Source organism: Alosa alosa, chromosome 4 (assembly GCF_017589495.1).
Source record: "Alosa alosa isolate M-15738 ecotype Scorff River chromosome 4, AALO_Geno_1.1, whole genome shotgun sequence".
NCBI lineage: Eukaryota > Metazoa > Chordata > Actinopteri > Clupeiformes > Clupeidae > Alosa > Alosa alosa.
This window is the reverse complement of record NC_063192.1, coordinates 8,061,942-8,075,379: the sequence shown is the minus strand read 5'-3', so window position 1 is coordinate 8,075,379 and position 13,438 is coordinate 8,061,942. Positions and strand designations below refer to the sequence as shown.

Genomic DNA, 13,438 nt, shown 5'->3' with positions numbered 1-13,438 from the left:
AATTGTTACTAAGTAGATGTGATTCTTTTATTCTGGTGCATTTTAAGGTGGCCTATTGCTACTGGAGAAGGGCATATTTTCATTCACATTCATAGGCCTACATCCTGACTGCACAAACAAACCTGGCATAGCATAATGTTACCGTGGCATGTGTGTTGTCCCATTCACTTTTACCTTGGTCATGTTTAATTGGCTTTGTGCCACAATTAAATCCATCAGTAGGGTACCAGTTTTGTTTCATTGTACCAGGCCTACTGTATGTCAAAAGCAGGCTTAGATGAAGCTGGGAAGGATTAAACACACGGTTTCCACACCGTGGTAATCATGATATTTGAAATGAAAACGGTAATTGTTATCGTCAACATTTTTATCGCGGTTTACCATTATACCGGTAATCGTTACATCCCTAGATGTAAATGATTACTTGAAATTTGAGCATTCACTCTTCTTGGTTGTAGAACTTAAATGAAAAACTTTTCACATTACAATTTGTATCATACAAATATGGCAGTAATGGACGTGACAGTTTTGCTTGGACTTGCCCTATACCAAATAAAGCAGTTGCTATGCTGGTTGCTGAGTAAACATGTTGGTTGACAATATAGAAGTGGTTGCTAGGTTGTTGCTAGAGTAATTGAGATGGTTGCTAGGGTGTTGCTAAGGTACATATGGTGGTTGCTATGTCAAATAAAGTGGTTGCTATGCTGGTTGCTAGGGTAATCTTTTTGGTTACTATGGCGGTTGCTAGGTTTACATGGTTTAATGGATAATGATAGACAGATTGCTTAAAGGATGTTTATAGGTAGATGGTTTAGTATAGCGTCAGTGAACTGCCTTAATTATGCAAGCGCATACAGAATGAAAACAAGCGCAGATTCAGGAATCGAGAGTGTAAATACAGAAACTGAGGGGTGACAAATATCTTGTGGTTAATAAAACTTATCACAACTGTAACAATTATGATTGAGAGCACAGAAATGACGTTTGCATCGGGCCTCTCACCAGCTCAGACGATCAACACCCATCAATAGACACCCATCACCAGCTCAGACGATCAACACCCATCAAGTGCACCAGATGATTTGCTTAACAAGAACAGGCTAGTGCTATTGATGTTAAGTTGAATTATACATTATTAAATAAATTATCAATTACAGTCACATTAGAAGTTTCGATTCTCAGTTCAATTGACACACAGGGTGATCGTCTGATGGAGCCTTAATCCATGACGTGTTTCCGGTTGGAGAAATTACACTGAGAGCATAGAAAGTTTGAAAGCGAAAGCAAGCAGAAGACAGAGCCGGTGAGCGGCCCAATGCGAACGTCATTTCTGTGCCCTCAATCATAATTGCTACAGTTGTGATAACAGTTTTATTCACCACAAGATTATTTTTCACCCCTCAGTTTTTGTCGCTCTATTCCTGAATCTGCGATCGATTTCATTCTTTATGCGCTCACAAAATTAAGGCAGCTAACTGACGCCATAAAGGTGCTTTGCAATTATTGTTGAATGAAGAGACACAGAGAGAAAGGGAGTCAAGAAGCAGTTGACAGTTAGAACAGGTGCAACTCAGTTTAATTGGCTTTTTTATGATGTAGTCGGCAATGCAAAGTCTATTATAATCTTGTTGTTAATATCTCAAAAAGTATCAACTTTACAAACACTTTAAATTCAAATTAAGAAAAAGTGATCAGCGGAATAATAATAAGAAACATCCTATAACAGTGCAGTGTGCACAGTAAATTACAACTAGAAAACGGAATTCCAGGGAATTACCAGTGCATGAAAATGCAAAACATATGGTGTGAAATATATTGTTAAAACAGATGATGTGCTAATTGGCAACCAACATGATGAGGTTTAATATAGTTCAAATGACTGAACTAGGTAGATGAGGTTTAATATAGTTGGAATGACTGAACTAGGTAGATGAGGTTTAATATAGTTGGAATGACTGAACAGTTAAATAGGTGGATAGTTTAAAAGGTTAAATTATTTGCTAGGTAGACAAAGTTTAATATAGTTTGAATGACTGGACAGTTAAATAGGTGGATAGTTTAAATGGTTAAATTATTTGCTAGGTAGATGAGGTTTAATATAGTTGGAATGACTGAACTAGGTAGATGAGGTTTAATATAGTTGGAATGACTGAACGGTTAAATAGGTGGATAGTGTAAAAGGTTAAATTATTTGCTAGGTAGATGAGGTTTAATATAGTTGGAATGACTGAACTAGGTAGATGAGGTTTAATATAGTTGGAATGACTGAATGACTGAACTAGGTAGATGAGGTTTAATATAGTTGGAATGACTGAACAGTTAAATAGGTGGATAGTTTATATAGTTAAATGATTTGCTTGGTAGATAAGGTTTAATATAGTTGGAATGATTGAACGGTTAAATAGGTGGATAATTTAAATAGTTAAATTATTTAGGTAGATAATTGACGATAACTAACAGTTGGAATGGCCCTAATGTTTGCTAGCAGTTATGCTACTATGTTATCAAAGATAATAATGTTAACCAAGTTTTTTTGCTAAAAATGCTAATTAGCATGTTAACTATGCTAGCATGCTAACTATGTTACTTAGCTAATTTTTAACAGTTTTGCTAACTATGCAAACTAACATGCTAGCATGCTAACTATGTTAACCATGTTACTTAGCTAACTTAGCTAATCATTTTTAGCAGTTTTGCTAAAAATGCTAACTAGCATGCTAACACGCTAGCATGCTAACTATGCTAACCACATTACTTAGCTAACTTAGCTAATAATTTTTAGCAGTTTTGCTAAAAATGCTAACTAGCATGGTAGCATGCTAACTATGCTAACCATGCTAACTAGCTACAGTGGGTAGGAGTCATAGTTGATGAAAAGTAACAGTTACAATGGCTGAACAGTTAAAAAGTTCAGTAGTTTAAAGGGTCAAATTGTTTAACAGTGAAATATTGTGGTGAGGACTTTTATTTTGAAACAGTTTTTGGCAGAGGAAGCAGTTGAACAGGATGTGTAGTCTTAATAGGGCCAGTTTGTATGCTTAAAGCCTGAGACTGGCAGTTGATCCAGGTGGCCCGAACACCTGCCATAGGATTCTAATTGCTTAACGGGCCGACATTGTGATGTCATAATCATAATGTTAAGTCAATGGGGAAATTTTGGTTAGTTTTTAATTAATAGTTTAAAAAGTATAAAAGTTACAAAGATGAAAAATACAAAGCCCACATGTCCTAAGTAAGACCTACGCAACATAGTTTGAATGAAGTTTCTACGTTAAACGGTTTAAGCTGCATTAACTGCGTTAGAAGAAGAAGAAGAAGAAGAAGAAGAAGAAGAAAAAGCCTTGGAATAACAGTACAGTGCATTTTCATGCACTGTAATTACACAGAAACAAACTATTATCTATAGCCGAGTTGCAGCCTGTACGCTATCAGTTGAAAAAGGAGTATTGCTGATGTTTTATTTGTGTTCCTTGTTATGTTTTGTATCTCTGTGGACTAATGGAATGGTCATGATTACAAGTTAACCCATTTTGTCAACCACCCCAGAGTGATAAAGAAAATTCTCTCTATGGCTCTGCATGAACCGAACCACCCTATGAAAAAATGCCGCACCCTATGAACATGCTCAGACCTACGTTACTCAGCTACGTGGTGACGCCATTTGCCGCAAACACACCGCGCAGTATATAGCATCTCCGGCTGTATGTATCACAGGAAGACCCGCCGGCAAGAAATACTAAGAGAGGAACGAACTGTGTCTTTTCTTTACATAAATTGACACATCTACAACAACCAGGTAATAAATACAGGTGATGTTGAGGTCAATGATACGAAAACGGAATGGATGCGTTTGGACGATATCAAAGCGACTTTAGCATGTGTACAAACTGATCTTGAATTAGGAAACTAGCTATCTAGCAGTAGCCTTCTAGACTGAATGTAGGTGAGTGAGCTAGCTATAGATAGCTAAGTTCGCTAACAGGAGGGTGGGGAATTTTTTTTGTACCTTTTTGTAACGGCTTACAGTTTAATACAGGCTGCATCTTCGTTCCATTACCAAGTGGCAATACCTTAAATCACTAGTTGCAGTGGGTTGAGTCTGTATCTAATCATAACGCATCTTAGATTAGCCACCCACTCCGCGTTGCTAGCTAATGTTAACTTGAGTCGCTAACGTAACGGTAGTTATAATCATCATTAGCTGGGCAGCTAGCATCACGTTAAAGTTAACTCGTTAGAAATATGTCCAACCGTTAGGCCTAGCCCAGCGGTTTGCGTCGAATAAGTTGAACAACTCCCTCTTTCCAATGAATGCCCCAGCTGTCCTAAACCGGCTCAACGTCATTAGTCGGCCTCACGAGTATAATAATCCGCTCCATTTAGCTAGCTGGCTGGCTACATCACCATGTCTTCTCTTCAGTTAGCAAGCAATCTAGCTAGACTGAACAACCAGAGAGTATCCTGATGATTGACACATGCCCCATGGAAGTAGCCCAATCGTGTGCGCAGTGAGCCAATGCCAGAAAGGCGCAACACAAGCAATTATCATTAAGTGGTAATGTTTTTCGTCTCTGTCCAGGTTATATTAATGTTTCGCAATGACCGCATGGAGGAATACATATCTGACTACTTAAGCAGTCGAACAGAATTGGCTTTGCACCTTGCTCTCAGTCTTGCCTTGAATTAATCGCAGTTATTTTTTTCTCTGCTCCTATATTGCAGCTTACATATGGCGGTGAATGTGTACTCGACCTCTGTGACCAGCGACAACCTGAGTCGCCATGATATGCTGGCGTGGATCAATGAGTCCCTACAACTCAACCTGACCAAGATTGAGCATCTGTGTTCAGGTAAGCGAGACACTAGGCTTCCAGGAAGGTTGACAACATAGGTGGTAATGAACTCCAATGATCTAGGAATGGTCAGCACTGATGATGTTTTCAGGATGCAAGTGATTTTGCGTTGGTGATCTATATTACTTCTCTGTGAATTGTACATAATATTGCCCTCTCATGTCATTCATTCCCCTATAAATACACTTTTCTAGGTGCCGCATACTGCCAGTTTATGGATATGCTGTTCCCTGGCTGTGTGCCTCTGAAGAAAGTTAAATTTGCAGCCAAACTAGAGCATGAATACATTCATAACTTCAAGGTCCTGCAAGCTGGTTTCAAGAGAATGGGTGTTGATAAAGTAAGTTGAGTGCTATTTCAGTCACCATTACACTAGTATTTGAAATCAAATGTAAAAACCTGTAAAGCTCATTTACAAATATCTCACCTGAATGCCCTCAAAGTTGTACCTCTGTATTCATTTTAGTAAGCACTGTGAAACAACTCCCAGTTCAGCTCAGCTATGCATTTGCGTCTGCTTAAGACCGTTGTATGTTGTGTCAGTTTGGCTTGGTGTTTTGAGTGCATTATAATCTAAGCTTTTCACGTGCACCTCTTAAGGCAGAATACTATTATGTTTTAGAATTTGTGTGACTTGTCAGACTTGCTTACTTTTGCTGCCCTTTTTCAGACATCTGCACTGCCTGTAGGGCTTCTGTTAAATGTTCTCTGATCTTGATGTCCTATTTGTGTGCACTCTCGATGTCCTATTTGCTTGCGTCTGTCTGAAGGGCCCTTATGATGTCGGTTATAGGTCTTCATGGTCCAGCAGCATCCTAATTGTGTTTATCACAGAGTAGCTCTGGCTAAATGATCTGAGATATTCTTTTGCTCTTGTGTGATCTCAGCCTGACCCCAAATGCACTATGAATGGACTACTCCCGTCCTCAGTATGTTTTGGAGACCAAACTGTGTAGCACATCAAGTCAGAAGTCTGTGTTTTCTAGCATTCTGGTCACATTCATGTCCTGTTCTCTCCAGATTATCCCTGTGGACAAGTTGGTTAAAGGCAAATTCCAGGACAACTTTGAATTTGTCCAGTGGTTTAAAAAATTCTTTGACGCCAACTATGACGGCAAAGATTATGACCCAGTGGAGGCGCGTCAGGGTCAGGACTCTGCACCTGTGTCCAGTCCGGCAGTGCCAGCCCTAAACAAGCCCAAGAAAGTTATGGCTGCTGGTAAGTTTACCTTTAATATCCATACAATACAATATCCATCTCCTCCCACATGAGTAGTTTTCACTGACTGATGTAACTCACTGCCTGAAAGCAAAATGTCCAAGATTGATTGAAACTGCTTCACACACCTATTATAAAGAAAACTTTCTCAACTTTGTGATTTAGTTAATTAGATGGCTTGGTTAGTTAATAACTTTCATGTGTGATGAATGTATAATGGCATACTTTTTAGGGCTTTTAAACATTAAAAAAAAAAAAAAATCTAATTAGTTACGTACTCTGTGATTTTAATTAATCAAAATAAATCACATGCATCCATTTTTGCCATGAACATATTTTATAAAAAAAATATATACAGATTCAAAATTTGGCAGATCATTGAATCTATGAATAGCCAAACCGGCATTTTAGACTTTAAAGCAATCAGTTTCAGGTTTTTTTGGTGACTCCAGCTCCCCTTACAGTGGCAAAATATTTGTATATTTTACTTTGCCATTGTAGCCTAAATAGCCTACCTTTCATAGCTTACTCATTTTGTGTAATGGCATCATTTTGAGAATTGTTAGTTATGACCTCCCCTGCTCCACATATCAATTCTGATTGCTCTTCTGCAGCTCCCCAGCGCCCTGCTGCTAAGGTAGCTCCCAAGATGGCACCTGGCTCAGCAAGGAGGCCAGGTGGCAGTGGTGATGAGGAGCGGGCAGAGCTTGTCCAGGAGGTACATCCACCTGCCATTGAACACATGCTCAATGTTTCCCACCCTTTTATGCTGTAGTTTCATGGCTTAAATCACAGGTTTATTAATGGTTTGTAAAAATTATCTTCACACAGCTTAATCTACTGAAATCAACAATCCAGGACATGGAGAAGGAGAGGGACTTTTATTTCGGCAAATTGAGAAACATTGAGCTCATTTGCCAAGAGAAGGAAGGAGAAGGGGACCCCACGCTCCAGAGGATTGTGGATATTCTCTATGCCACAGATGTGAGTGTGATGACTAAGATTGTTTTTAGTTAACTCATGCTACTGATACAGTCCCCGTGGGGGCAGAATGGGTGAGCCTGGGGCAACCTGCCAAGTTTTGAGTTTGGGTTTGGCCCAGAGCAACACTTGAAGTGGCAGTTTACCCATATCTTCTCCCTATTTCTCCATGATTGATGTATGCACATGCCAAGCACCCAACATGGTGTGAGACAGATGCAAACTCGTTCCCTTTTTCAGCGAAATTCACCTTTTTGGTATAAAAGAATAGGTCACTTATGATATTTGTGCAGATCCAACTAGGGGGCGGTGGAAGACTACAAGTAGTAGAGACCCAACCCTTCTCTACCTCTGATTGGGTGTGGCCCCTAGCCTAGCTGACACTAAACCAATTCACAATTGAGAAAAGATCTGGACATTTGGTTTATTTCACCACTGGTGAAATTAAATTTCCATTGTTCATTAAGCTCTTACTGAATACCTTTGGAAGTACAGCAAACGTGTAGACAAAGTTTTTGAATGCAGTTGTTTACTCTATTTCAAAGATAATTCATGTTCTAATTGCTTAATACTAACCCCATCAGGGTAGCTATTGGTTGTGTACAAAGCAGTCCAAACCACCTCCTGTCATCGTTAAAGGCTGCCCCATTTTTTCCCTTTATTTGACAGGATAGTGAGATGATGACTGCAATTGAGGGAGGGAGAGAGATGGTGAGTGGGTTTGAGAAATGACCTTATGCCGGACTTGAACCTGGGTCCTCATGGGCACTGAGCCTGTCGCCAACACTACCACTGCGCTACGGCTCTCCTAATGTCAACTTTTTTTACCCCTCACCTGTTTGCATACATGATTGGAAAGAACATGTTTTTTTTTTTTCCCAAGAGCATATATACATTATAGGAATAGGAAAAACTATATGGTCCACATGGAATTTTAGTGCAGTTTGGCATCAGGTCGGGTCGTAAGCAAGTTAACTGGTCAGGCCTGTAGTGATTACAAACGGCCTTCAGTTTCTTAGTTTAAAAGAAATAAATAGACTAGTCTTCTGGGTTCTTCCACACTGAATTGGTTTACGTGTCCTTGCTGATTGCCTTGCTTTAAGGGTCTTTGTAAGCATTGATTTTTTCAGAAGCATGCGAACCCAGAGGCTTAATAGAAAGTCATGCACACATATGAAGGTGGAGAGCAAATTAGAAAAAAAAAAAGGTTTCTAAAGGTTCATCGCAAATTCAAGCCTCTTCAATGGTTAATCTACATTTGAAAATACTTTTGATGTCCAATATCTAGCCGGTGACATTCTGTGAATGGCCAGAGCTCACAGCAGTCTTGGATTTTATGTCCATTTTTGTATGCTTATGTCATTAACAGGCTGATCATGGTATGAATAGTTGTATTTGTGCCATTTTGTTGTGTAGATTTGCTGATTTTGTGAATGAATTAATCTCTACCTGGTATCATTCTTCTTCATGGCAACACTGGCATTAAATTGGCTAGATGTGATAAACAGTCTTCACTGAACCTGCACTATGCTGAATCTTCTATACAGCAGGTGGCACCCTGATGGTGTTATGCCAAATACCTTTTAATCACTGATGACCAAGGGTTCATGAAGGTGTCATTTTGTTTGTAAGAACAGGTGCAGCAGTACCCCTGCACTCATCATGAATAAAATCCATGGCTCAACCCTTCTTCTACCTTAGAGGAGGTCAGGCTACAACGGTCTTGTTTTCAGTGGCCATCAAACCAGTGGTCTTCAATGGGTAGCAGTCATGTTTCATTAAATGCTCTATTGATACTTGCTACTCAGAAGTGTTATGCTGCTTTTACAGCAAACAAACAGAACTTGTGGTTATCTTGAGTAATCATATAGGCCCCGTCTTTATAGATTTCTGACATTTAGAAATAGTTGACCTGCATCAATTAACTGAGATGTTGACTGTTTAATAATTGATCATAAAGGAAAACCACTTGAACGGTTTCCTAGCATCAATGAGTACATGTGAGAGCTGAGTCATGCATACCTCACTTGCTGTCTTCCAAAGGGTAACATCTTTGTGGAATTTGTAGAGGATGTCCCATCTTGTACTGCTTAAAATTTTGACTTTCCGTATTTTCAGAGCAAGTGAATACCAAGTCCATCAGCTGGCAAAATACAGCATGACAAAACAAGATAGAACCGCAATATCCTCTGGACAAGAAATTGGTTTGCAGTATAGTTTGATGTTAAAAATAAAGCTGCTTGATAATGTAAATATTGTTTTATAGAAAATAAAGATGTAGTAAAAGTGTGTGAAGGGATTGGAAATGAGTTATTGAAGTGTAGCCTCATAGCTGCTTATTCATCCACATTATGGGAATTAGCTGAGGTGTAACATGTAGAAAGGTCGTAAATGAACAAGACATTCATTCATTCGGATGTAGGCTACAGCAGGAGTCTCCAACCCTTTTTTCCTCCGAGAGCTACTTTGACAAAATGGACATGGCCAAGAGTCTTTTTTTTTCTCCGAGAGCTACTTTGACTACATGGACATGGCCAAGAGCTATTATATTAATAGTAGCATGCCATAGTCTGATGATACCAGACTCTGACTTCAACTGATTGAGCGGAAGTACATAAACGGGCGGAGCCAGGCTAAGCATGCCATGTATTTACATAGCTGATCTCCACCCAAAACCGCTGAACATTTACCTTCTCTCTTTGTAGAATTTGAACGTGTTGCCCAAGTGCCTGGGTTATCAGATTTATGAACATTTTCCTCAAACCTTTTGGAGAGCTACTTAGAAACAGGTGGGGAACTACTGGTAGCTCACGAGCTACCTGTTGCTGGGCTACAGCATTCATGCAGGCTACTTAACACGTCTCTTATTTTTTTTCATGTATTAAGGGATTAGTAGCCAGTTGCAGGGTGTTGTAAACTGAGTGTAATTTGGACTTGAACACAGTTTAAAGGATACCTCAGTGTTTTCTAGTTTATGCATTGATGCCATACTGTTACTTACATTTTGACTGATCCCTCCACATGTAAAAAGGCAACTTGGCCTCAATTTTTGACTTTCATCGTGAAACATTGTAAGTGAAGGCCTTAAAGCAGATTCTGGACAGTGGCTGCTGTACCACATCATGGCATAGTAACACTGTTGCTGTTTAAGTTGGCAAATTGATGTGATTTTTTTTTTTTTCCATTTGACCAAGAGCAGCACAGGTATCAGTCTTTCAGTCAGGTGACTAACAGTGAATAAAATCAGGCTAAGGCCTCTCTTGGTTCCTGTTCGGCCTGCACTTTGCTTGACCTAGGCTACTTGAGGTGAGTGACGTACTTAAGACTGGATGGTTAGTAGCCTAACCGCTTAGTTCATATTGCACTATAGGCTCATTAAAAGTACTAAGGCTCAAAAATAGGGAATGTTCAATTATGGGAGACACTTGCCTGTGTAGTTGACTACTTTCTAGTTCTTTGCTGTTGTACTGTGTGTGTGGTGGTTGGATGTGTAGAAACCAGAATTGGATGGAAATTGTTTAAATTGGTTCATAATGTCATATCTTGAGATGTCACACTATGATCTTGTAATGTCAAACTATGTTTGCAAGATATGGGCTGTCAGTGCTAAACTAAATTCTACATTGTGAGAAGAATTCCTGTTCCCATTTCTGTGCAGGATTCAGTATTGCATTGGTATTTATGCTAACTGCTACAACTTCAGCTTAACTGTTCTTGTGAACACCTAAATTATTAAAGCATTCCTTACTGATTGATCTGCTAGGAATTTTGTAGGCTGACGGAATTCTTAGCAGGCCACAGGGCAGCTGAACTTGAGGGATATGGTCTTGGCAGCATCAGGGGAAGGGTCTGGTCCTACTCTTAACAGCTGAAAAGTTGTCGGGGTTGGGGGAGGGAGGAGTGTCCGTCTCCGTCTCCACCAGGGGCTCAGGATTTGGAGGGTTAGCTTTAGCCAGTTAGCATTCCAGCTGGCTGCCACATGCTCACTTTTGGTACCATTTTTTGGAATCGAGCCAATTAGGTGTCCCAATTCCGATGGCTGCAAATCGTCATGTGTGGATTGGTGGTTCAGCTGACAATATCCTGCTCCCAGCAGGAAATTGCCAGCTCAACCACCACTCTGCAGTAATAACACTGTTGACTCCATCTGTAATGTGGCACCTAATTGGCTAACTCTAGCTCCATGAAACGCCATTTTGAAAAAGATGGTTGTGGTGAATTTCAAACTTTTGACTGAAGTAGCTAGTCTAGCATGGGCCATTGAAATTAATGGGTCTACTATACTTCCTCCCTCTCCAGTTCTACAATGTACGTTCATGGTGTCAATCAACTAACATGGTTATCAGCTAAATCCTGTTTCCCCATTTGATTGATCTCTCCTCTTTTTCCCAGGAGGGCTTTGTCATACCGGATGCAGAGTCAGAAGACCAGGAGGAGTTTTAATGACTCAAACTGGACCCAGCATCACTCCCCCTCACCACCAACCACCTCCTTTTTCTTCTGGACACCCTGCCCCACGGCTGTTTAAAAGAGAAATTAATCCCGAACGCACCCTGCCTTTGGGAACTAGTCTTTCCAAATGAACTGTTGCATCATACCACGCTCTAGCACCATGCAGCAGTGACGAGCTGAGTTTGAAAAACCCCCCTCTGGCAGCTCTCCGGCCTTCAGTGTGGAGCTCCGGGACAAGATGACCACCATCTTAAGTTCCGCCCCCTGATGAGAGCAGAGGGTTGTTTGTCTGTAAGATTCAACTTCCTGTTGCGTTTTCTCTTCCTTTTTTTTGTTTTTTTTTCCCGCAAGATCACAGTATCAACTTCAGTTGGACCTGCAATGTTAAGTCAACCTAGAGTCACTCATCTTTTAAGTTTTGTCCTCAGTTTTCTGATTTACATTTATGTATTTCTGGTATGAATCATGAAAAGGTTCTTGTTATGTTTTTGCTGTTTTCACACAGAATGATGTTATCACAGTAGTGGTTCTTAACTTTGTATGCAGAAGTACCATCATGTGTTCTGCTTTCAATCTTTTGGGCCCATACAGCTTGGTTAATGTAGTTCCTCCCCTTTCAACCTGTCTGCCTTGTCAACATTAAATGCAGTTCTTGGAGATTTCGTCAGAAATTTGTAGCAGTTTTAGCAATTTTAGCAGTCAGGTTAGGAGACACCCAATCATGGGACTGAAAAAAAGCCTTCTTGCCAAAGCATTTGATGCATTGTGAAAGATGATGCAAGACTTGGGCATGTGTTTTTTTGTTTTTCTCATAGCAAACTAGAATCAGTGGTCACTGGTACATTCTTTGGCCGAAATATGCCTTTACAAAAGAAATACTGCCAGTCTTTGTACAAAGGCCAGCAAGTTGGAGAATTTTATACCCATTTTGAAACTGCCTTGCAAGTGTTTCCTCATTAAATCTGATCCCTGTCCCCTAATTAAGACTGGAGTGGTGTGGCTTTTGAATGTTGCTTTTATTTTTTTTTTCCTTTCCCGATAGATGTCAGGGTGTCTGCTCATACTACGGATGTCCGATATTAATTAGTTGCCTTTTAAAAGAGTATAATTTTCTAGTGTTAATTTCACTGACTATTTAAGAAGTTAATTTCATTGGAATGTATCAGAAGGAAATGTTGGTTCATCTGTGTGCCATCTTTTATTTTTCCCCTTCAGGGAGCATACCTCTGCAATCAGATATGTTTAACTGCTTTTGACCAGTGCAGTAGCAACCCAGGTCAAACCTGGCCAAGTTCTTTCTCTCTACAATATCATGTGAGTCCATGTTATTGTGATATCAGGTTATTTTCTTTATCTTTTTTTGAGACTTAGTAAGAAAAGTTCCTTCCATTGATGTTTGTTTGGGACTTAAAATGGAAGGACGTCTTGCTTAAGCACAATCATTTCAACATTAACAACTTCTGGAGGTGCTGATGTCTCCTGGTGTTACCTGTTGCACCGGTGTGGTGTATTCTGTGCCAATTTGACCTCCCACTCCTGTTTTTAAAATCCATTTTGTTGTGTGTGCGTGTTTTTGTAGTTTTGAGATCTTCAATTATTATTATTATTATTATTATATTATTTGAAGGGAGGTTGAGCCAAGGAATGCACATTAGAACAACCCCATGTTCTTCTGGTGTGAAAGGTGAAGGTGGGCTTGATTGCCTCCTGTGGCCTTCTGGAACAATCTGCAGAGAGATGCTTGTACACTGTGGGGCCAATGGCCACAACTGCTTTCATTTTCTTTTTCTATCTTTTGTATGCTCACACGCTCACTCTCCTTTTGTCCCCTTTTGTACTTGCAGGTTGTTAGGTTTTTCCTTTTTAAATAGTATTTACTGAAGGCTGTTTCTTACAAACAATAAATCTGTATTTACATGTGAGCTGATGTGCT

General features: G+C 39.8%; 1 protein-coding gene across 5 annotated transcripts; it reads left to right on the top strand.

The window, feature by feature from the left end:
- Positions 1-3,647: 3,647 nt before the first annotated feature.
- On the top strand, positions 3,648-13,427 carry mapre1b (microtubule-associated protein, RP/EB family, member 1b). 5 transcript variants are annotated; one of them, XM_048240909.1, is made up of 8 exons: positions 3,648-3,796; positions 4,723-4,850; positions 5,048-5,193; positions 5,874-6,072; positions 6,687-6,790; positions 6,904-7,056; positions 7,723-7,764; positions 11,446-13,427. In XM_048240909.1, the coding sequence occupies exons 2-8, from the start codon at positions 4,730-4,732 to the stop codon at positions 11,494-11,496; spliced, it is 816 nt and encodes a 271-aa protein (XP_048096866.1). In that variant the 5' UTR covers positions 3,648-3,796; positions 4,723-4,729; the 3' UTR covers positions 11,497-13,427. The 5 variants fall into 5 exon arrangements, with proteins under 5 accessions (XP_048096866.1, XP_048096869.1, XP_048096867.1 ...); XM_048240912.1 differs by lacking the exon at positions 11,446-13,427 and adding an exon at positions 9,172-9,344; XM_048240910.1 differs by lacking the exon at positions 11,446-13,427 and adding an exon at positions 8,691-9,162.
- Positions 13,428-13,438: the final 11 nt, after the last annotated feature.